The following is a 24,801-nucleotide window of genomic DNA, read 5'->3' as shown; positions in this document are numbered from 1 at the left end:
GGAGGAGCTCCAGTCTCGGCTCTCACAGGCTGAGCTTGAGATTGAGGAACGCCTCTCACCATCACGTGGTCCTCTGGGCGCTCCCCAGTTTTTTGCTCAGCCTCGTGGCAGTCAGGCTGGTTTTCCTTTTGCTCCTGGTCGTTCTAGCACCTCGTGTTTTTTTTGATCAACTTGGACTCTCAGACAGCGCAGGAAACTGAGGTTTGAGCTCCCTAGGGAGCCTTTTCTTCTAAGGGGATTTGTTTCACTATTTCTTTAAGGGAGAATCCAGCGCTTCGAGCGCTGCCCCCCCCTCCGATTGCCGCCTTTTCGCTCCGTGCGAAGCTGCATCGTTCCTTCCTGCCTGGTTTTTTTCTTTTCGCCGTTTTCCCCCCGCGAACGCCCTCTAACTCAGGGAGATGCTTCCCTGCCTCTCCCAGGTACTTCTTTGTGGCCTCCGGGCCTCTTTAATTTCTTCTGGGTGATAGCCGCCGCTGGGGATTGCCTCGTCATTGCGCCCTCCATTTTGGGCTCCCTGTGGCGTCCGCCATCTTGGGAGTGGCCGGAGTCACCGCCATCTTGTGTGTGGCCGCATGGCCGGGCGCCATTTTTCAGAGGCCTACAACAGGCTGCTTTTCTTAATTGTTTTATAGGCAGACTCCGGACTGCCTATATCCTTGCCTGTTTGCGCTTAGTTTCTATCAGGCAAACCAGGGTTAGTTGGCTCTGTAGCCCTTCCCCAGCAGGCGAGTTAGCAGCTCTGCCATCCCCTTCCCGGTCCGTCCGGCAGGGGTAGCTGCCTGGCGTTCAACCTTTGGCTAATTGGCTTGGCTAGACCCTGCTGTGCAGCAGCCTCCTATTTTAAATACAAAAATTTTTTGATCAAAGGGGGGTGCAAACGTGCGCTTAGGATCCCCGCCTCTACGTAGGCCGCATCCAAACGTGCAACCGTCCGAGGACCACGTGATGGCACTTTACTTTAAAATTTTTGGTTGGTAGCCCCAGGGACGCCTGCCACTGCTCAAGGCCTACCTGCAGGCCGCATTGTGTTTGATTCCTGGGCAGATCCTCGGACTGTCCAAATCCCTGCTGGTACCTTGCAATCCTGCCTTGGTACTCCTCTAGATATAGGAGTCTACTGGCTACACAGTCTCTCCCCAGCAAGGGAGGTAGCAGCTCCGCCATTCCCCTTCCCTGGTCCGCCCGGCAGGGACAGTTTTTTGGCGTCCATCTTTGGCAATTGGCCTCTGGGCTAGGCCCTACTTCTCAACAACGTGCAAAGCACCTCTGTTGCCCTTGACCTAGGGGGTACGGTAAACGAGTACTGGGTTTCCCGGCCCCTGCTTAGGCTGTGTCCAGACTTGTTAATCACCTCACGTTAATCAAGAATTTTTCCTCCTTTCTCCTCTCCAGATGGCAGACGACAATGCATCTCGTGGCACTTCCCTGAAGGCCAAGGCTAAGTCTCACCACCTGCGCAAACAAGCACAGGAAACATCCAAAGCCTCTCAAAGGGATGCCCTTAGGCGACACAGGGCCCTTGAAAAGGAGATTGACAGACGCTCTAAAGAGTCAAGCTCTGTGCCTCTGGACCCTTCCAATCCCACTCCCTCTACCTCCACCCATCCTCCTTCCTCCCCTGCTTCTGCCTCTTCATCGCAGCCTGGACAGGCCCCTGAGGCCACCTTACCCCCGCTGCTGCAGGTCTGCGCCCGGAGGAGCCTCACCCACCCCCACGGTGGAAATCCCCGAAAATCTCAAACAAGCGATGGAGCTGGCCATCCGGCACGGGATAGCACAACAGTTTCAGCGCTGACCGGTCTGGCCCCTAGGCCTGAGGCCCCGAGGCTCGAGGATCAGCGACTTCGCATGGTCAGGTAGCTCTCCACGGGACTTGACCCTGCCCTTGGAGATGGAGGAGATGGAGGCCCAGGAACTCGGGACCCTACCCTCTTTGGGGACGAGGAGGATCTCGAATTGGGGTCTATTGTAGACAGTGAACTCTCTCAGGAGCAGGCCCCCAGAAGGGGACATGTCGGAGGACGCAGGCCTCTCTCCAGGCCAGCCCGCTTTCTGGGGCTGTTTAAACCACATCTATTTAGGTCCTCCTGTTCAAGGCCAGGAATACCTCGGGCCTGAATCCTCCCCCCACCCAACCCAGCGGCATCGGGGTTCCTCCCGACTCTATTTTCTCCCAGCCTGTGGTGGAAACCAAGTGATTCCTGTCCCACCCATATTCTCTGACATGGTCTCAAGGCAGCTAGCCTCCTTGGGGCCTCCTCCCCTCCCAACGCCCAGGACAAGCAGTTTTTCAATCTTGAACCGCAGTTCTCTACCTTGCTCGATCCCCCGTGACGGCCGCCCGTAGTAGGTCTGGCCTCCCGCTCAACTCCCAGTGAGTCACTCGAAGCTCTCCAGCCCGAGGACAAATGAGCTGAACTGGCTCCTGCGCCGCGCTCATCTCTCTGATGCCTGGGCGGTCAGGCCTCCACGGCCACGCCTTTTTTCACCAGAACCTCCATCAAGTGGCTCCAGCAGCTCAAGCAGCACGTCCCCGCAGCTAATCTCAGAGCGCACCAGGATATTGCCAAGATCCTGGCCGCGTCGAGTTCTCTGCAGACACCACCTTCCAGGCTGCAAAATTCTCCACCAGGGCCATCTCGCCCCAGGTCACTGCCCGTCGCTTTCTGGCTCCGCCACTGGCAGGCGGACGTAAAAAACAAGGCTAAGATAGCATCAGCCCCATCTCTGGGGGAAGCTATTTGGACCGGTTCTCACCCATTCCTGGCCGAGACCCGCAACAAGCGCAAATATCTCCCTTCTCTTGCTAGGAGGTCTGATTTCAGAGGTTCCTCTCCCTCTTCTCGCCAAGGTTCTTCCCGCTCTTCCTCCTTCTCCAGGTACTACCAATCCTCTCCCTACAGGCCTCCCGACCGATCGAACCAGACAGGTCCGGAGGCACCTCATCCAGGAAGCCCTCCCGGGATCCGGAGAGGTTCGCTCCGTCATTCCCGATAATGCAGTCGCCCCAGGTGGCTGCCCCCAAAAAAAAAGAAACAAGCATAAAACGAGGAGAAGGAGAGCGAGAAAGCCAATCCTCTTCAGGCTTCTCGCCTAGTCTGGCTCTACTCTGACACTCAACTCCTGCAAAACCTCTTTCTCTTCAACCTTGCCCAAACCGTTGGGGAAGCCTAACCCTCATAACTGCCTTCCTCTCCATACCAAGACTCCCGTAGACTATACGGCTCCCGGACGCAGGCTCATAGCCTGGAGCACCCTTGTCCTCCTCACCTTGCCCCAGGGCATCTGGCCGGCAACACATTTATCCCCACCCCATGTTAGCTGGGGTTCCTCTCTGGGCTCCCCGGTCCACAGCCTCATAATCCAGATACACGGACCCCTTGCCCTGGTCCTCACTACTACCCTTAGTTCTCTCTGGGGCGGTCCTCGGTCAGTTGGCTCTTGAGTAGGGCCGACCGCCTCGTTCTGGGCGGAACCAAACTTGGTCCCCACTAGCACAGGTCACAGTTCGGGAACTCCTCACGTCTCCCCTCCATCACTCTGTCCTGGAGTTCTCTCAGGGGGTTCCCAACAGGGTCTATCCCATAACATCCTAGGGCGTCCCATCGCCACCCTCGCAACGGTGACCCTCCGGTTATTATGGGTGCCTCCCCTCAACCCTGGCTAGGTCTCCTCAGGGGAGCTTTCCATCCTCGCCTCTGCCCGGCTCCTCGCATCGGGTCCCTAACAATATGTTTTGGCCGCTCTGCCTAGTCTCCTTGCCCCACGGTCTCAGTAAGTATCCATGGCATCCACGGCAGGGCTACCTTTTAGACAGCCCCGCCTCCTTCATCAGGCCCTCTTGTTGAGGCATTCCAACCTCCGAGGGGTTCTCCTGTTGGGCGTGCCCTCCAGCGGGTCATCAGGGTTCCAGGAGAGGTCCCATTCCAGACGGGAGCCCGCCCGCAGGACTAGCCAAGCTTTTGGATACCCAACCTGGACACTCGAGACAGCTCTATGGAAAAGGGGCGTTGGTTCTTACCTGATACACTTCTTTTCGTAGAGCTGTTGAGAGTGTCCAGCCCCACCCGTAGGCCGTCCTGGTGGGAAACCCTGCTGTTCGACCGAGCAAACTAATATTTTTTTCCTGAGTAAGATGAGAACAGGACCTTCCTTCTCGTCTTCGCAAAACTGGGGAGCGCCCGGAGGACCATGTGATGGTGAGAGGCGTTCCTCAATCTCAAGCTCAGCCTGTGAGAGCCGAGACTGGAGCTCCTCCCAACCTGGACACTCTCAACAGCTCTACGAAAAGAAGCGTATCAGATAAGAACCAACGCCCCTTCCAAGGCCACTGTCTTATATCCACCACAGGGTTTCCCAGCCTAAGCAAAGCTTTCATCCCTTTCCAAATGATCAGTGACAGATCTTCAATGTATGGAGGACTACAGCCCCCCATTGTCCACAACCAGATTAGTAAGTGAGATTGGGAATGAGCGCATCAACCGATCAACAAACTAATAAATTCTTGATTCTTATATAAGGCTCATGGATCTTATTTTTAGTTTTTTTATTTTTTAGTTCTTTCATTTTTACAGTGCTTTGATGGAATATGTAATCTTACTATTTTATCTGTCTCGTTTATAATACTACTTTATTTGTTGTAACCAACACTTTATCTGCTATGGTGTAACAACCAACCAGGGAGTAACAATACTGAACAATCTGGATACTTAATCATGCTTGGGGTTATTTCTTGCTCAGAATAAAGCAATGAGTGTATACACAAGCCACTATAAAAACAAAGAGTAATTTTAGAAGCACTTAAAGCTTCATCTATGTATCTTTTTGTTAATGGGGGGGTGGGGGGAATCTCTGACAGTTAACAAAGATACATTGTACTCACTGTGGTCAAAAATCATCTATAGCTCCAAAGTGGAATGATCAGAATGTTTTTTAAAAATAATTCATTTTCAAATAACAATTTCAACACTAATACGCATGAATTTTCAGTAGAGCAGAAGCTAAGCTATAATTAAAAATTAGCCAAGAAACAGACTTAATTGGTTTTCTGTTAAGAAACACTTGGACAAAGATGTTAAAACTACACCTAATGTATGCACCTGTTTCATCAGCATAATCCAGTTATGTATCCGATATGCTACTGACTAACATCAGGATTGGAATATGCCACTTTGTATAAAAACAAAAACGTGATTTAGATAAAGATAAGCACATCCAGATAAAGTTAAAAGCATATCCGGAAATAAATCTCAAAATCACTGGGCATGCCTTTTATTTGTACCTAAGGATAAATAATCTTCTAAGCAGAAGGAAGATGTCACTGCCAAGACCTCAGAGTCAACACCAAGTTGATGGCACTCCAATCAAATAAAGGATGCATGGCTAGCAGAGTGTTATGCTACCAGACCCTCATTCTTCATTTCCCAGAGACTATATGAAAATGATGGCACTTAATTGAACCACTTTACTACAGAATCAGGAGTCTAGGAGCATCTCTTCATACCAAAGCTGACTTCTATCACTTCACTTCAAACACTTCAGTTCACTGATCCCTTGATCAAGTTTCAGATTATTCATCAACCATCAAATGTTTATCATATGAAAATAATTTAATAAATACTAATAGTATTATAAATAACAACAAAGTCTTATTAAACCTTGGGGGCTGATACTGGGCTAGACTGATGTTGAACATAGATAGATAGATAGATAGATAGATAGATAGATAGATAGATAGATAGATAGATACACACACACAGAGAGAGAGAGAGAGAGAGAGAGAGAGAGAGAGAGAGACTATAATATATACAACTCCATCCATCATCCTGTATGCTTATCTGAAAACAAGATCTCTAAGCACCTGACATTGGACTATTGCAATGTACTGTACATTGGGCTGCCCTTGATAGCTATTCAGAAGCTGCTGTGGCTTGGCAGCAATGGATGTGCCTTGGCAGGCTTGTGTGTCACTATTCCTCTATTAGTTGTACTGGGATTTCCAGTTGCAATTCAAGGTGCTGGTTACTAGATATATAGCCCTTCCTGGAATAGAGCTAGTTTTTGCAAAATGAACACCCCTCTCTTAGAATTTCTGCCCATTCAGTAAGATCAGACAGAGTTGGTGTGCTGTGTGTCTTGTACGATGGTGTGGGCGGGCTGGTAGGGCCACTGCAGAGCATGTCTGGGCAGGTGCAAGTGCTACAGAATATGACCCAGAACAGTTATTTTCTTTGATTCTTTACAGAATATGCTACAGAAAATGACCCAGAACAGTTATTTTCTTTGATTCTTTAGTCTCCACTATCTAATACTAAACTTTTTAACAGCAGACTTTGCAATCTCTAAAATAATCGTCCATATGACTGACTTCTAAAGTAATACATATCAACAATTACTGGCACAAAAATTGTATCTTCCCAGCCCTCAATCTCATATTTTGTAGGTACTCTGAACCACATCGTTAGAGAAAACTGGAGATCAGGCTGGTATTTAAACTTATTGGAATTTCCTGTGAATTTGGACCTGAACTATGACTCTATGGGACTTTGGGGTGGGTTTGGAATGAAGGATTGGCAATTTTGATCTGGATGGCGGGCATTAATATGCTAGGTGTGATGATGAGCTCATTGGGTACCTCAAATGTCACAATGTGCCAGGTTACCACTAATCTCTTCTGTAAGTGTCCATGGAGATTCTCAATCATTCAGATCATGGTTATCTCAAAGGGTGCTTTTCAAAAGACAACTGGACTTTATTGGGGGCGGGTTTCCCCTTGAAAATGTTTTGCATCTCATCCAAGAACTGAACAGAAGAAGATTCTTGAATGAGAAGCAAAATGTTTTCGAGGAAAAACCCCAAGAAAGCCCAGTTGCCTTTTAAAAAATGCCTTTGGGTCTTCTGTCAGTGATTGCTGGGGACTGCCCAAGTCAGAGATGAAGCAGGAGATAGGTGCGCCCTGTCTCTGTGGACAGACAGTCTGGGGATAAACCCAACCAACCAGACATTAGGAGCAAGAGAATGTAATATTGCAATATAGGAAAGGTACTTAAATTAGTAAGTATGCATAATTATACAGTTGAATGTAAGGGACTCAGGATGCAAAGCTGTTATTCTGGGATCAGGTCTGAGTTACCTAGGCTGGTTGAGGTACAAGGAGGTTCCTTTTTTAGTTGCAAAGGGAGGGAAGGAAAGACTGGTCAATTCTGCCATGAAGACAGTGAGGCAGTCATAGCACCGTTAAGGCGATATGGTGGAGGACTGTTGAAGTGGAAGGCAGAGCTCCAAGCTGATTTCCAGCCTCAAGGCTACATCTTGGGAGCCAGGTGATAGACAGCTGGAGATCTCAGTCCCAAAGTATTAATAATTAATGTCAGACCTGTTTCAAATAAAATCACCTTCATTTATAATTTGTTAGTGGACGAGAAGGCAAGCCCATACAAAGGAAATGTCAATGTAATTAAACAGGCAGGTAAAGAAATCAATTCTGTTATTCTTACCTGGAGATCTGATGCCCAGCATACAGCAGCAGTCCAGTTAGAAAATACAGATAAAGCTGAACCAGGTGTTGTCTGGGCAAGGTTAGGAGCACAACACTTAAGATATAACCTGAATAAGAAATTGAAATAATACAGGGTTAACTATAGAAATTCTTACCGAATGATTTTCAGTCACTTGTGTGAGGACATCGTGATATCTCCTATGGACCTCCATGCTTTCCCTGTCTCATTATTGATATTTAGCCTCCACACATGAAGACCCAAGCATTACCCAAGCTTTTGAATGAACAGAATAGTTTACTATTGCACATCATCCACCAAAGTAACCATCTTGCTGGGATTAAGCTTCAGCCTTTTTGTTCCTATCCAGTCCCCCACAACTTTCAGACACTGAATTAAGGCCTGAACTATATCTTCAATTAGACTCACACCTAGGATTGACGTCTCTCCTGTTGAAAATTTTAATAAGGGTTTTAAAAAGAACGCCAAATGACCTCACTTCTCCCATCTCCAGCAGTATTGATTGGAACTGCCTGTTTAGAAAGGAGTGGAACCACACAAGAATGTGGGTCTCAAATGCTGCTCAGAAGTCCAGTGTATGATAGTTTACTATTGTACATCATCCACCAAAGTAACCAATGAAGTTTCAGACTCATGCCTATGTTTGAACCATGACTGAAAGAGGTCCAGATCATGCATTTTGCACTCAGACCCTGAAAATTTTGCAACCCACGCCCCACTGGTTTCTCTAAGACCTTCCCTAAAAAGAGAAGGTTGGATATTGGGCAGAAGTCATCCAGTATGGTTGACCCAGATATGGCTTCTTTAGAAGCCATCAAGCCATTGCCTCCTTCAAGACAGCTGAGACAAAGAGTGAGAGATTCTCCCAGGATCACAAGAAACAGTGAGTCTACTTGAGAGGTGATATCCATTGTTTGGGGTGGACATTCATAACTGCTCCTCTACCCTAACTTCTATCCTTATCACAAATGTGATAAAGTGAACTTTTATCCATTAAAAGCTTAGGCTACTCAGTTTAATGCTTAATTTCAATGTTAGTTTAAGATACCAACAGGTTCTACTTGAGGGATAACAGTTTTCCCCTGTGGTGCAATCTGTTAAAAAGTAGCAATCACAAGTCCATTGTTTCAGTGGGCACATTTTTCTTTTCAATAAAAGATGTTATCTACTTTGAAAAACAGTCTATGTTCTAGAAAAATGAGTACACCGGGACCCAACAGCTGAATAGGAAGTTTATTTCCAGCCCTAGTTCCTGTAATGATTGATAATGGGAAACAAAGCACAACATTATTTTCTCCTTTCCATGTCAATCACTAGGCCAGATATTAAAAGCCTTAAAACACGATCTTGTATCTCTCAACAAAGAGGTCTCGAACAGAGATAATTTTGCAAGAACTATCACAATCATATGTATCTTTTCTTTCTGCAAATTGACTCTTCCAGTCACCTAGGTACAATGGTGGGAGTAGCAGCAAGTAGTGACTGCTTGGAATGGATCATAAATAAGTACCTTTCCTTTCGCCAAAAATTCATTGTAAAAATCAAGATTTGAAACATTCCAATAGTAAAGCTTAGCAGCCACTTCAGATAGTAAACGAAGTTCCTGAATGGATGCCAGCAAATAGCAATGCCAATAATATTATACTAGTGCATATACAACATGAGCCACAATCAGGATCAGAGTTTTAAGTCTGCAGTTTAAAAACCCAATGTTCAGATTTAAATCTGTGCATGGTCAACAAAAACCAGAATAAAGACAGGCCAACTGCCTGTATTTAGGCCAGATATTCTTCTGATTCAGCTAAAGGATGGAGAACTATATCGGATCTATTCACAAGAAAAAAGGAAAGCCCATTCATTTTTAAAAGTATCATTAAACTTTGACAAAGTGGAATAATATTGATTACACTATTTGGTAGCTGAGACATAAAAAGAAACCGTAAATCTGGTGTTGCACAGTCTTTCCAATATTAATCTTTTTTGCAGTGTCCTATGTTCAACAAATCCATAATTGTTCATATAATGAAATGTCAGTATCTAATTAAGAAGTACATTCATTTTTTAAAATCCATATTGATCTCTGTAATACCATAAGCACCATTCATAAACACATATATTTTAGATGAGTAAATTTTCTATTTGTAATATAAACTGAATGCTAACCCTCTTTAAGCATTCTTTACCATGTGTAATATGAAAACAATGTTTTTGCTAAATTACCCAACTTTTAAGTTTGCAATAAATTTAAAATTCTTCAAAATCTTTAATGAGGAAGGAAATTTTTTGAATTTGAAAAGATTAAAACCTGAAGTCATTTTATGCAGCGAATGCAATAGAAGATGTTAATATGCTATTGAATTATATTCCAAAACTTTGGAATCTAACTGCATCTGAGGAATTCTGGTTGTATGAGGGATTGAAGATTCCAAAATGGGCGTTGGTAAATTTACCTAAGAACACCCTTTCTATCTATGCTGCTAGAGAGCCCAGGATGGGTATGATTCCTCCTGATGACATCATCAAGCTGGGTCCATATAGTATAAAAGTAGCAGCCTGTGGGAGAAACCCCCCAGTTTTGGCAAAGATACTTGACAGACTTTAGTGAGTGTCTCTGAAAGCCAAAACAGAATCATGAACCATAACATACCTCACCACAATCTGGGCGCAACAAGGGAGGGGCTGGTCTTTCTAGCAGCATAGATAGAAAGGGCGTTCTCAGGTAAATTTACCAACACCCATTCTCCTCCATGCTGCTGCGAGAGCCCAGGATGGGACATACCAAAGCCTTCATGTCCTCGGGAGGGTCCTCGTCCGGTCTCTCACTCCGAAGTAGGCACCACTCGCTGAAGAACCCGTCTACCAAAAGCCGCGCTTGTGGAGGCGTAGGAATCCAGGTGGTAGTGTCTGATGAATGGAGACGGGGATGTCCATGTAGCCACTCTGCAAATCTCCTCTAGGGGTGCCTGGGTGGCCCAGGCAGCTGAGGGTTGCAGCACTTCTAGTGGAGTGTGCTGTCAAGCCGTGTGGTACTGGCAGAGCTTTGGCTTTGTAGGCCTGTGAGATGCAAGCCCTGATCCACCTGCTTAAGATGGCAGGAGAGGCCTTGTTCCCCCAGTGGGAAGGGGAAAAGGATACAAACATAGCCTCTATCTTCCTAAACGTTGAAGTGCGTTTGATATAAATTCTAAGAGCCCTTCTAACATCTAAGGTGTGCCACTTGCGCTCTAAGGCATGGTGTGGACAGGAACAAAAATCAGGAACTACTATGTCTTGGGATCTGTGAAATACAGAATTTACTTTGGGTACAAAGGTAGGGTCTAAATGAAGAACAACTCTATTGTTGTGAAAAGTGCAGAGGTCCTGCCGTATAGATAGAGCAGCCAACTCTGACACCCTTCTAGCTGAAGTGATGGCTATTAAGAAAACCACCCTGAAGGTCAAGAATTGAAGGGACACCTTTCTGAGGGGTTGAAGGGAGGTTCAGTTTGGGCCTGGAGTACCTTGTGAAGGTCCCAGGATGAGAACCTGTGAACCACAGGAGGGTGGAGATTGGAAGCCCTTTTTAAGAATCTCTGAACTGAAGGATGATGGGACAAGGAAAGAAAGGAATCCCATGAGATGACTGAAGCAAGAGCCGCTACTTGACAGCGTAAAGCGTTAGGAGCCAGAGCTTTGTCAAGGCCATCCTGGAGGAAACGGAGGACCTGTGGTACCTCCACTACTGTAGGAGAGAGACCTTCCCTGTGACACCAATGACAAAAAACCCTCCAGGTGACATTGTACATATGCTTCATAGAAGATTTACGAGATGCCTGGATAGTAAGGATGACCTGGTCTGGGAGATTGGCTTCTCTTAACAGTTGCCGCTCAAGCACCATGGTCAATTTGAACCACTGGGGATCTGGGTGTAGCAGTGTCCCCTGATATAGTGAGATCATGCGGTCTGGAATCCTCCAGGGAGTGGCTACAGACAGGTTCACCAGATCTGCAAACCAAGGTCTCCTGGGCCAATGGGGGGCTAGGAGAATCAGATCTGCCCGTTCCTCCAACATCTTCCGAATGACCGCTGGAATGATGGGAAGAGGGGGAAAGGCGTAGAGGAGACCAGTGGGCCATCTGCTCCAAAGTGCATTGATCCTCTCCACTCCCTGACAAGGAAACCTGGTGAAAAATCTGTTTACTTGAGTATTTTGGGGAGAGGCAAAGAGGTCTGCCTCCGGGGTCCCAAAACCTGAGAGATCCCTGAAAATGGACTGGGGAAGGGTCGACTGGGCTCCTGCTCAGCCAATCGGCCTGGGAGTTGTCAATTTCCGAGATGTGGTCTGCTGTGATAGACAGCAGATGTCTCTCTGCCCACCTCCCCAACCTTTCGGCTTCCCTCATGAGGGCTCTGGACCTTGTGCCTCCCCTGCCGGTTGATGTGCGCCTTTGCAGCCATGTTGTCTGTCAACACTAGCACATGGGACCCCACTATCCTGTCCCTGAAATGTTTCAGGGCTAGATAAATGGCTCTGAGTTCTAGCCAGTTTATGGGCCCAGTCCTGTCTAACCAGGACCAGATCCCTTAGAGCCATGAGACCTCCATGTGTGCTCCCCAACCCATGATGGTCAGTCTGTCAAGTTCCTTGAACAGGAGACCCTTCGAAAGGGCTGGCCAGGGAAAGCCACCACTTGAAGGAACAGCGGACCTCTGGAGAGAGCAGGACCTTGGCAGATGTGTGGCTGGTTCCTGCTCGTTGAAAGGGGAGCAGGAACCATTGTACAGCCCATGAGAATAGCCATGCCCACGGAATGATGCCTATGCATGAGATCATTTTGCCCAAAAGTTTAGACAACAGCGACAGGGAGACAGTGAGTTGACATTGGACCTGTCAAATGTTCTTGATAAGGCTCTGCCCTCAGGCTGGAGACAGAAAACCTTGGCACAGAGTTGTGTCGATGATGGCTCCCAGATGGAGCAATCTGGTTGTTGGGAAGAGATGACTTTTCTTGGAGTTGATGGAAAAACGTGGTACTGGAGGCAATGGAGAGTAGTTTGAAGATCTTGATGGGCAGAGTGGGTGGAGGACGACAGGATCAAGATGTCGTCCAAATACCATAGGATCCTCACTGGAAGAGACTGGAGCGAAGCCACCAATGCCGCCAGTAACTTTGTGAAGACTCTTGGGACAGATGAGAGCCCGAAAGGAAGGTGAAATTGGGAATTCTAACATAAACGGAGAAACTGGCGATGATGAGGCCAGATGGGAATGTGTAGGTAAGCCTCCGTGAGATCAATCGAAGAGAGGAGATCGCTCTCCCGAATAGAATGCAGAGTTGCATTTTGAAGCACCTATATGGGATAAACTCATTCAGAAATTTTAGGTTGAGAATGGCTCACCACCCCCACCACCCCGAGGCCTTAGGGACCGCGAAAAGCCAAGTTGTAGTTCAGGGATTGGTTGAGTGGCCCTTATATCAACCAGGGGACTAATGGCCGATTCCATAAGTGCCCTTCGTGAACTGTCCCGGGAAATGGGGCAGAGTAAAAAATTTTCTAGGGGTGGTGATAGAAATTCTAATTGTAAACCCGACATTACTGTATTGAGTATCCAGGCATCTGTCATTGACTCCTCCCATCTGGAAGCAAAGGAGGCCAAACGACCTCCGATGGGAGGGAAGAAAAAGAGATTATTTAGAGCGACGGAAGGAGCAACCCCCTCCCCCATGAAAGGGCCATTTACCTGCAGCTTGTTGTCTACCAGTAGCCTCATGGCGTTGATCTTAATGCTGAGAATATGCTCTCTGAGTTCTGGAGAAGCAAGAAGTGTTTTCGGACCTGAATGAGGGAGGCCAGTATGGGGTAGGGTGGAAGTCTGCCCTCTTTCCGGTTGATGAAAGGACTTTCCTTTTGTCTTTTGTTTCAACAACAAATGGATCAAGGGCATCTCCAAGCAGCTTCTCACTGGTACATGGGGCAGAAGCTAGTTTCCACTTCCGTTGAGGCTCCACTTGCCAATTTCATAGCCATAGCAGTCTCCTAGCTTCCACTGATGACGCCATGGCCCTGGAAGAGAACTTGGCGGCATTGAAGGTGGCATCCGCCGAGAACTCTGCTACTGCTATGATCTTATTGAGGTCTTGATGCGACCTACAATCTGATGGAGGTATGCGGCCTTGAAGCTGGCATAGCCAGCGAATGGAAGACCTTGTAAAAAATGATGCAGCAGCCGAGGCTTGATGGTTATGCTTCAGTGTTTGTCCGGAGTGTTTGTCCTCTGCCTTTAGTACATCTTCAGGCTCAGTTAGAGTACTTGAGGAGAAGGAGGCCACAACTGGGGAATCTAATGGGGGAACTGCCAGAGCTGTAGCTAAGGAAGGACCCATGTTGTAGAACTGCCTATATTGGGATGATGGGCGGGGGCCTGCAATGGGGAAAGCAAATTGTTCCTTGACTAAGTCAAGAAAGATGATGGGGGAAGGAAGGACCTCCGAATGAACAATGGGTTTGGAGAAGAGGGAATCCCCATGCCCCGACTGTAGCACTTGAGGCTCGGGGGCAATTTCCTGCGCTGACAACTGGGTTGTTACCAGTGCCTTGTGTAGGAGAGATTTGAATAAAGCAGATTGGAATACAGAAACTGAAAGAGGCTGATCAGGCCTCAGATCTTCCTCTTCCTCTGAGAGGTTGGGGTCCCAGATTTCTCCCTCTTCCAGATCAGAATCAGGGAAGGGGCTGCGCTCAGATGATTCCTCACACTCTCCCTGAGTGAGGTCCACTCCTTCCACATAGGTAAGATGGGTCCTTTGTTCTACACGGCGAGGCAGTCCCCTTTGGGGAATCTGCACTAGAGGAAAAGCCGGGAAGGAAGGCTGAGGTCTGTCTGAAGGACTGAATATGTGTTGAAGCCCTTCTGCCAGACCCTGTCTGATGGCTAAGGAGACTACTTCGTTGATGTCAGAAGATCTGCCACTTGATGGAGGAGGCGGGGGCCGAAGGCCTGCTACTGTTGGAGTAAAAGTGGCCTCTGGTCTTGATCGAGAGCTGCTTTGGGCCACAGATGGGATAGATGAAGAAGAAAGATCCCAAGGAGTCTGGGCGAAGTTGGGACCTGACCCGCTCAAGTCTTGAGGTGCTGGTTGGATTTCAGGTTGCTTTGGGGACCAGGATTGGAGGTGGCTAGGAGGAGCTGAGGTATCTTCCCTCTCCCTAGAAGTAGCTGGGTGAACAACTAGAGGATTGGCTGGTTGGGAAGCCTGTTGTAGTTGACCCCTCATTTGTTCAATAGTTTTGTTGAACTGCCTTTCTAAGGCTGCATGCCTTCGTTTCTCTGCCTTTAATTTGGCCTGGGATGTTTTCTTAGGGACCAAAGCTTTGGCCCTAACCTTGGCCACCACCTCCCTTTGAACAGACTGGGAGCATTGTCTCCTTCTCTTTCGTCTGCCAGCTTGGGGGCCTTGAGAGATCAGGCCTGAAGACTCTGTGTGGACCTTGTCTTGATCCATAGTATGCATAAACAGACACAAAGGTGCTGGAAGTGATCCTCACTATGTGTTGCCTATGCAGTAGCCTGAATAGAAGCTTATGAATGGTAGAAGCTGGCCTTTGGGGGATGATGCCACCTAAATTGGCCGCTTGCTACTTTCTTTAGAAGAAAAAGCTTTCAAAATGGCTGCTCGCCACGTGCGGTTGAAGAAGCCTTCAAATTGGCCGCTCGCAAGAGCTACAGGCTACGCAAGAGTTAAATCACTCCTTAGGCTGTAAATAGCCCCGAACAGCAAAATCGGCAATAAAGTGAAAACTGCGGTTTTAACAATCAGCTGAGAGGCGCTATTATCGCCGATGCGATCTTTACGATCGTGGTGGCTGAAATCTCTGAGGGAAGACCGTGAGGAAAGATCAAGGGTTGCTCTCTACTTACAGTCTCCCTTCGATGAAGAAACGTCGAATCCTCGGTGTTGCAGGAGGGTGACGGGGATGTCCAGGTGGCCGCCCGGCAGATGTCTGTTATTGATGCCTGAGTAGCCCAAGCTGCTGAAGTAGCCGCACTCCTAGTGGAATGTGCTGTTATTCTACTGGGTATCGGCAAGGCTTGTGACAGGTAAGACCTAGAGATTGCTGCACTGATCCAACGGCCTATAGTTGACGGGGATACTTTGTGACCCAGTGTCTTGGGCTGGAATGAAAGGAATAAATGTTCCGACTTCCTAAAGGGCTGAGTGCGCTTGATGTAAATATGCAGAGCACGTCTCACATCAAGGGTATGCCACTGTCTTTCCCTATCCCGCGAGGGTCTGGGACAAAAGTTTGGGAGAATGTGGAAAGCTGAGTTGACTTTGGGTAAGAAGGTAGGGTCAGGTCGGAGAACCACCCGATCGGCGTGAAAAACGCAGAGGTCCTTTCTAACTGACAGGGCTGTGATTTCTGATATCCAACGGGCAGATGTGATGGCTACAAGGAACACTACCTTGAATGTTAAAAACTGGAGGGTTGTCTCCCTTAGGGGTTTGAAGGGGTGTTTAGTGAGTGAAATGAGGACTTTATTAAAGTCCCAGGTTGGGTACCGGTGTACAGTTGGAGGGTGTGAATTAGTGGCTCTTCTAAGGAAGGCCCGAATACGAGGGTTGTTAGTGTTTGGGGATAAACCCCCTAGCAGAGTGTGCAGCAGCAGTCAAGCCAGGCAGGCAAATGAGAGAGAGAGTGGGCCCAAGAGTATACACACACTGGAGACAAAAACACTGTTTGTGGTTTTAAAATAGTTATTTAATACACACAGAGATTAAAGAAGTGTCATTCAGTCCATATATCATTATCCAGTATATCAATCCAGTTATCAAGTCCATTAACAGTAAATACAATGTCCTTATCTGCTTGTAAATCTTCTCCTCCCGATACCTTTCTCTCAAAGACAACGCTGAGTAAACAGCTCACCAAGTAAACAGTCCTTGTGTTCAGTTGAAATGGTATCTGGCACAGTAGCCTCCAAAGTAAGCAGATAGACGTTTCCCAGCACACAGCAGGCAGCAGACCAGGAACAGAACCAGGTGCATCCAGAAGCAGGGTCTATTACGTTTCCTTCCTACCTATATTACTGCCTGCAACCGCACCCACAATGACATTGCAGTTTCTTGTGCTTAAAGCTACAAAACACTTAAAGCTAGGTTTACATATTTATTCAACCCAAACCAGTTGGAGTATTCATATACCCAACATTCTCCCCTTTGGGTGACATAAATATATAACCTTTACATTCTAAACCCATATTTTTCACAACTCTCTAGATGCTTAATAGCACCTTGGGCTTTAGTAAAATGATCAGCTACATTGTCCTCCGACATGCAGTACTCCAGCTGTATCAATTTACTCTGTACAGATTGTCTTACATTAAGATACCTCAAATCTGTATGTTTACTTCTCGTTTTAACTGCAATATTAGTGGCCATTTGAATTGCTGCCTGATTATCTTCATGTACAACTACAGGGTAAGTTACAGTTATACCCATATCCTTCAACATTTGTTTGTACATAATTAACTCAGTACACAGTAAAGATAAACAGGAGAATTCTGCCTCCATAGTAGACAAACTTATATGCTGTTGCCTTATAGACTTCCAGCCTATTAATGTCTTACCCAGCATTATGGCTGTTCCTGAAGTCGACTTTCTAGTATCTCTTTCTGCTGCAAAACTAGCATCTGCATAAGCACTCAATATGAGATCACCTTTGGTTCTAAATACAGTGCATGGTGTAATGTACCTTTAAGATATCTTAGGATTCTTCTCAATGCTATCCAGTGACATTGAAGCGGGTCATTATTGCGTTGTGCCAGCTGATTAATACTAAAAACAATATCTGGCCTTGACCAATTGCTAATATATGATAAGCTACCAACCAAGGATTGATATAGTTCCTTATCACACTTGGGACTTTGTGTATCCATTTTGCAAATATCCTGACTCATTGGAGTCTTTGCAGGCTTACAAAGTTCCATCTTATAATCTATTAGCAATTTAGATATCTTATCTTCCTGAGATATCCTAAAACCTTTCTGTGTTTTCAGTATATTCAATCCTAGATATCTCTTTATCTCCCCTAATTGCTTGATTTTTATTTTCTTTGCTAATGATGTTATTATTTCATTTGCTTCATCATTAGTCTTAGTTATCAGAGCAATATCATCAGTAAACAACAATAATAATGATATTTTCCCATTCTTTTCTCTTAAATAGACATGGTCAGGTTAAACCAGCTTTAAACCCTATATTGGTCAGTTCCTTCACAATATACTGGTTCCATTCATAGCCCGATTGTTTAAGACCATAAAGGCTCTTCTTTAATAACCAACAATCATTATTATTGTCTCCTTTAAATCCATTAGGCCTTTTCATATAAACAGTATGTCTTAGTGGAGCATGCAAGTAAGCAGTTTCCACATCTAAATGGTTAACTATATATTGCTTGCTTGCTGCCCACACTAATGCTGCCCTTAAAGTTGCTGCTTTCAGACTAGGTGCAAATACTTCATCATAGTCTTTGCACTTTGTCTAAAGCCTTGGGCTACTAACCGTGCCTTATGGATTGTGTTTCCATCCTTATCTGTTTTTATTTTAAAAATCCATTTGCAGCCAATGTTTTTTTCATTACTAGGTAATCTCACGTTTTCATATACTTGCATATCCTTCAGAGACTTCAATTCTTTATTAATTGCTGCATACCACTTTTCTTTCTCTTTAGAAGGATATCTTTTAATCTCATCCACAGTACTTGGGATTCTATTTTCCTGGCACACTGTGTTAGCCTGGTATCTATCAGGCGGTTTAGAAATACGTGTAGTCCTTCTGGGTATTACTGGGCTTGGTTGAGTTACTACCTGTTCCTCATCCTCAGCTATTTCTTCCTCTAGGGGCTGTACTTCTTCCTGTACTTCTTCCTTTACATTATTTTTAAAGTTACAGGGATACTTAATGGGATTTCTGTATGATTCAATAACCACTTCGTTATTGCTATCCTGCTCTAACTTATCCCATCCTACGTGCTCTAGAAATTGGGCATTAGCACTACATAACACCTTAGATGTGCCTTTCTCCCAAAATCTATATGCCCTATGGTTAGCTTGGTAACCAACGAAGAATAATTGTTTAGCTCTGTGTTGCCCTTTACGCCTGAGTTGTGTAGGGATATGCACCCATGCTGGTGCACCAAATGTGTGCAGGTAACTCAGATCAGGCTTCTTGCCATGCCACATGGTGAATGGTATTTCACCAGTGGTTGAGTTAACCACGTTGTTTAATAAGTGATTAGCACACATTGCAGCCTACCCCCACAAAGTATCAGGTAATCCAGAATCAGTTAACATTGTTCTAACCATTGCCTGTAGTGTTTGGCCTCTTCTCTCTATAAATGCGTTGTGTTGTGGTCTGTATGGTGCAGATTTCTCTGTCACCAAGGTTATCAGTTGCCGTTTAGTCTTTCTTTCTGCAAACTTTAACCAGTTGAAGAAATGTTGATATGTTTCAGTTTTGCTTTTCATTAAATAGCAAAACCGATATCTAGAGTAATGGTCCATAATGCTCAGTATATATCGAGCACCCCCCATACTGGGTTTCTTTGGACCTATAATGTCTGCAAATACTACTTCTAAAGGTTCTTTAGTTTTAAAACCATTTAGCCTATTTGCAGGCAATATTTTACTCTTATCTTCACAACAGACATTACAACGCAAATACTTATCACAGGGTTTTAACCTTATTCCTTCAGATAACTCTACTGTACGTTTTAGCATTTTAAAATTTACATGCCCCAAACGCCTATGCAATAAATGGATACATTCATCATGAGGCTTGATATTATTAAATACAGTTTGTGCCTCCCCTTTCTTACTATCATGTAAGACATATAATGCTCCATTTAAAGCTGCAGTTACCCTTTTGCCATCTCTTTCCAGTATGCACTTATTATTCTTCATATCACAATTGCCAAACATGGCCAGTTCAGAGGATTTCTTTGGCTTCTTTACATTCTGGCTTTTTCCTTTTCTGCAGAATCTTGCCAAATGTCCTCTGCCTCCACAATTAAAACACTTTTTAATTGTGTATGCCGTCGAAGATAAATTCTCTTCTTCCGGGTGCTTTCCTTTACACAGCTGGTTTCTTTCAGGCTTTGAAGATAATTTCTCTTCCTTAGTCTTATCTTCCCTCAGCTGGTCACGTTCACTCCTTCTCCTGGCTTCTTCTAATAGCCTGCCGGTTATCTCAGTTACTGATAAACTGTCTTTAGGCAACACCTCTAAGGCAGTCACAAAATCATCATAGCTTCGATCCAAAGAAGACAATATGATGTATACTTGTTGCAACTCATTAAATATAAGCTCTTTTTCTTGCAATTCTTGAAAAATGCTTTTCATACAGTTTAAATGAGTTAACATGTCTCCATTTATCTCAAGATGTGTTCTAAACAGCTTCCATGTAAGATTGATATGAGCTCCTACACTGTCTCGAACATAAATCCTTTTAAGATTATCCCAGCAGTCTGCAGCATTTTCCACTCCACGAATATGAATCAGTTGCTGGTCTGAGAGAGTCAGTCCTATGATGCACAACGCCTGCTCATTTTTTCTTTCATAGTTCTGTATCTTTTTATAATCCTCTTCATCGTTAGGATTTAAGTTTGATACATCTGGTGGGTTTGCTATTATGTCCCACAAACCTTCTCTTCGTAGCAGTAAACTACATTTCATAGACCATGAAACATAGTTTGTTCCATCTAGTCTGGATATCATGGACAGATGTGGCAAATTGACTTGTGCCATTGCTCTGCAGAAAAATAACTATTCAACAAACAGTTTGTATTTACAGTAATGTGCAACTCCCACCAGCTCTCACTGCTATATCCTGGTTAGTTAGACTGTGCACACTGCTGGGCCCATAACCAATGTTAGTGTTTGGGGATAAACCCCCTAGCAGAGTGTGCAGCAGCAGTCAAGCCAGGCAGGCAAATGAGAGAGAGAGTGGGCCCAAGAGTATACACACACTGGAGACAAAAACACTGTTTGTGGTTTTAAAATAGTTATTTAATACACACAGAGATTAAAGAAGTGTCATTCAGTCCATATATCATTATCCAGTATATCAATCCAGTTATCAAGTCCATTAACAGTAAATACAATGTCCTTATCTGCTTGTAAATCTTCTCCTCCCGATACCTTTCTCTCAAAGACAACGCTGAGTAAACAGCTCACCAAGTAAACAGTCCTTGTGTTCAGTTGAAATGGTATCTGGCACAGTAGCCTCCAAAGTAAGCAGATAGACGTTTCAGCACACAGCAGGCAGCAGACCAGGAACAGAACCAGGTGCATCCAGAAGCAGGGTCTATTACGTTTCCCTTCCTACCTATATTACTGCCTGCAACCGCACCCACAATGACATTGCAGTTTCTTGTGCTTAAAGCTACAAAACACTTAAAGCTAGGTTTACATATTTATTCAACCCAAACCAGTTGGAGTATTCATATACCCAACAAGGGTGATGGGAAAGGGAGCCAATGTCGTTGCAAGAGATGACGGTTGTTAAAGCTGTGACCTGTCATCTCAATGTATTGGGGGATAGCCCTTTATTCAGTCCCTCCTGAAGGAAGTCCAAAATTTGAGCGATAGAAGGAGAGAGTGGGTTGATTTGGGATTTGTGGCACCATCTACAGAAAATGGTCCAAGTGGCGTTGTAGATTCGGGTGGTTGAGGACCATCTGGCAGCTAGAATGGTGTCAATGACCTGGTTAGAAAACTTTTCTCTCTTTAAACGGTCCCGGTCAACCTCCAGACGGCTAATTGGAGCCACTGTGGATCTGGATGCAGAAGGGGCCCCTGAGACAGCAAGACCCTGTCCGGTGGGATCCTCCGGGGGGGGCTACTGATAGGTTGCGGAGGTCCGCAAACCACAGTCATCTGGGCCAGTAGGGGGTCACCAGAAGCAGTTCTGCCTTTTTGTGGATCAACTTCTGGATGACTCTGGGAACTAGAGCTAGTGGGGGGAATGCATACAGGGGTCCTGTGGGCCAGGGACAACGTAACGCGTTGTGATTCTCCGCCCCGTGAGATGGGTACCTTGAGAAGAATCTCGGGAGCTGAGCGTTGAGCGGGGATGCGAAAACGTCGACAACCGGTTGTCCGAAGATTGTGGACGCCTCCCTGAACAGTGACGGATGGAGGCGCCATTCTGATTGGTCTATAGTGGTCCTGCTCAACCAGTCTGCTTGGATGTTTGAAACTCCCGAGATGTGTTCTGCCTTGAGAGAGAGTCCCAGGTCTCCCCCAGCGGCAGAGGCGCTCGGCCTCCCTCATTAGCCGAATGGATTGTGTGCCCCCCTTTCTGTTGATGTGCGCTTTGGCTGTGATATTGTCTGTTAGGATAAGGACATGACGTCCGCATACCTGGGGAAGGAAGCTGCGTAGGGCCAGGTGTACAGCGTGAAGTTCCAACCAGTTTATGCTGCACAATTGTTCTGTTGCTGACCATCTGCCCTGTGAGCAAGTGGACGTGAGCGCCTCATCCAGATAGGCTGGCGTCTATGGTGAGGGTGAGCCTCTGGGACTCCTTGAAGTAATGACCTTTGTTGATGGCCGGTTTGGCCCACCAGACGAGGGACGTGAGGAGGGACGTGAGGACCTTTGGAGGTACCCTGACCATGCATTTTGAGTTGCTTCTTCCGGATGTCTGGTATGGAAGCAGGAACCACTGTAGGGATCTGGTGTGTAAATGGGCCCAGGGAACAATAGAAATGCATGAAACCATTTTTCCTAATAACTTTGACAAGTCTAATAAACTCACCTTTTTTGATCGCCTGATCTCTCTTACAGATTTTTGGATACTAAGGAGTCTTTCCGAGGACAGGAAGACCATCCCTTTAACTGTATCAATCACTGCCCCCAGGTGGGTTATTCGGGTAGATGGAGATAGTTGACTTTTTCCAATTTATAAGAAAACCATGATCTTGAAGAGCAGTGAGGGTAATTCTGGTGTCCCTTTCTGCTTGACATTTGGAGGGGGACAGGATGAGGATGTCATCCAGATAACAGTGGAGACGAACAGGGAGGTTTCTAAGGTGGGCCACTAGCACCGCGAGGACCTTGGTAAAGATCCTTGGGGCCGAGGCCAATCCAAAGGGAAGGGCCACATACTGAAAGTGGAGGTTATTATAACAAAATCTCAGGAATTTGTAATGGGAGGGCTGAATTGCGATGTGTTAATACGCTTCTGAGAGGTCTATGGAAATGAGCCAGTCTCCTTGTCTGGTTCCCTGGAGAATGGATTGTAATGTATGCATCTTAAATTTGCGGTGGATCAGGTAACGATTAAGTCTTTTTAGGTCTAATATAGCCCTCCACCCTCCTGAATGTTTGGGGACCACGAAGAGGTGAGAGTAGAAACCCTGCCCTCGTTGCGAGGACGGGACGGGTTGGATAGCCTTTATGTCAATGAGATGCCGGATAGCAGAATCCATTAGGTGCTTGCTGTGGTCTTTGGAAAGGGGGGGTGCCATGAAATAGTCGGGGGGGTGGACTGAAATTCAAGGGCGAGACCAAATATAATGGTGTCTCAGACCCAGGCATCAGAGGTAGAGAAGTCCCATTGACCGGCAAAATGTTTGAGATATCTGCCAATGGGAGGGGAGTGTCGAGGCCTATCTAGGGCGCCAGAAGGGTCTGCTTCCTGGTCCCCGAAAGGGCCTTTTGTAACTGGCGCCCCTTCTGTTCCTGTCGCCCGAGTCGGCTCAATCCTGGGGTTGGGTCGACCGAAAGGATGGGGTTCTCTGGAACTTGGGTGAGAAAGAGGTCTGGTAGGAGGGTCGAAAGGACCCTCTCCAAAAAGGCTGAGAGGCTTTGGGTTCTGATCTCCGAAAAAGAGAGGGGAGAAATTTTTTCTTACTTCGGCTTTCAACCAATAAGGGGTCAAGGACCGGGCCGAATAATTTGTCTCCCGTAATGGGAGCTGAAGCCAATTTGACTTTGTTCTTGACGAATGCCTGCCAATGTCTGAGCCAGAGCAGACGACGGGCTGTGACATGCAATGTGATAGCCCTGGTAGAGAACTTAACTGAATGGTAAGTGGCGTCGGCCGAGAACTCTGCTGTGGCCATAAGCTTAGCGATGTCCTGATGCGCCTTGGTGTTGGATGAAGGGACATGCTGTTTTAATTGGCGAAGCCACCGGATCGAGGACCTGGTAAAAAAAGATGCGGCCATAGCCGATCTAATGGCCCAAGCATCAGATTGGTGAGTCCGGCGCAAGGCTAGCTCGGCCCGCTTGTCTTCTGGTTTCAGGGCCTCCAGAGCATTGCTTGGGGTTGAGGAGGACCCTAAGCCTACTATGGTCTCATCAACCTTGGGGGTATTTAGTAGGTTAGAGAATTCTGAGTCGAGGTTGAAAAATCTCTTATCCTGGCTAGACAGGGCGGGAGGCGCCCCTGTGGAAGCCAGCTGTTTTGATACCAGATCAGAGAAGATAGGTGGAGTTGGAATGACTTCGGCCTCCACTACAGGCTGTTTAAATATGGAGTCATCTGGGCCCTCCGAGACTGCAGCGGGGGGGTCAGAGGGTGACTGCATACTCAGGTCCAAGATGTTTTTGGCCTTGAATAATAGGGACTTATATAGGTGTGATTTGAATAAACCCCCAAAGGTGGGCTGATCAGGGGTGAGACCCTCGTCCTCGGACATCTCTCCTTCCATTGGCTCCGCCTCCGATAGGGGCTCGCTGTAATGCATGGACCCCAAATCGAAATCTTCATCTTTCCTGAATTGATCCAAACTCCCTTCCTCCTCCTCCTCCCTTTCTGTAAGAGGGATATCCCTCTGCAAGAGCACCTGACCATGGGGAAGTTCCGATCTGGGTAGGGATCTGCCCTGTCTCGAGTTCAGGGGCCATCGGGTAGAAGCCGGGCCTGGTTATCTGCTGGAGGCCTTCCGCGATCCCTTGGCGGATAGCCAGCTCCATCCAGGACCTTACTTTCTCCGGAACCTCATCTATAGATGGTTCCTCTTGGCGTAGGCCAGCAGCTGTAGGGGTAAACATAGCTTCGGGTGCCCGTCTAGCCATTGTTCCAGGAGCCTGAAGACTCTGTGAGGGCGAGCTGCGCCTCGATAAGGAGGAATGGTCTAGAGGAGGGGGGGTTGAGTAGAGGTAGAGGGAGTGGAGGGTGGGAGGACTGGAGGCACTGAGCGTGACTCCCTGGTTCGTCCGTCAATCTCCTTTTCCAATGCCTTATGGCATCTTAAGGCATCCCTCTGGGAGGCTTTGGGTGTTTCCTTAGC

At 46.5% G+C, this 24,801-nt stretch overlaps 1 protein-coding gene across 2 annotated transcripts in view; it reads right to left on the bottom strand.

Annotated features, from left to right (window-relative positions):
* Positions 1-24,801, bottom strand: part of RNF145 (ring finger protein 145) — a 90,504-nt gene that overhangs the window by 29,765 nt on the left and 35,938 nt on the right. For both annotated transcript variants that reach the window (XM_026696687.2, XM_087924220.1), the window contains exon 3: positions 7,497-7,605. In XM_026696687.2, the coding sequence (XP_026552472.1) occupies positions 7,497-7,605 (109 nt within the window). The remainder of the gene's footprint in view (positions 1-7,496; positions 7,606-24,801) is intronic.

The sequence above is a fragment of the Pseudonaja textilis genome, chromosome 2, assembly GCF_049901715.1.
Source record: "Pseudonaja textilis isolate UNSWEBS1 chromosome 2, rPseTex1.2, whole genome shotgun sequence".
Lineage (NCBI taxonomy): Eukaryota > Metazoa > Chordata > Lepidosauria > Squamata > Elapidae > Pseudonaja > Pseudonaja textilis.
This window is presented reverse-complemented; position numbering and strand designations above follow the sequence as displayed.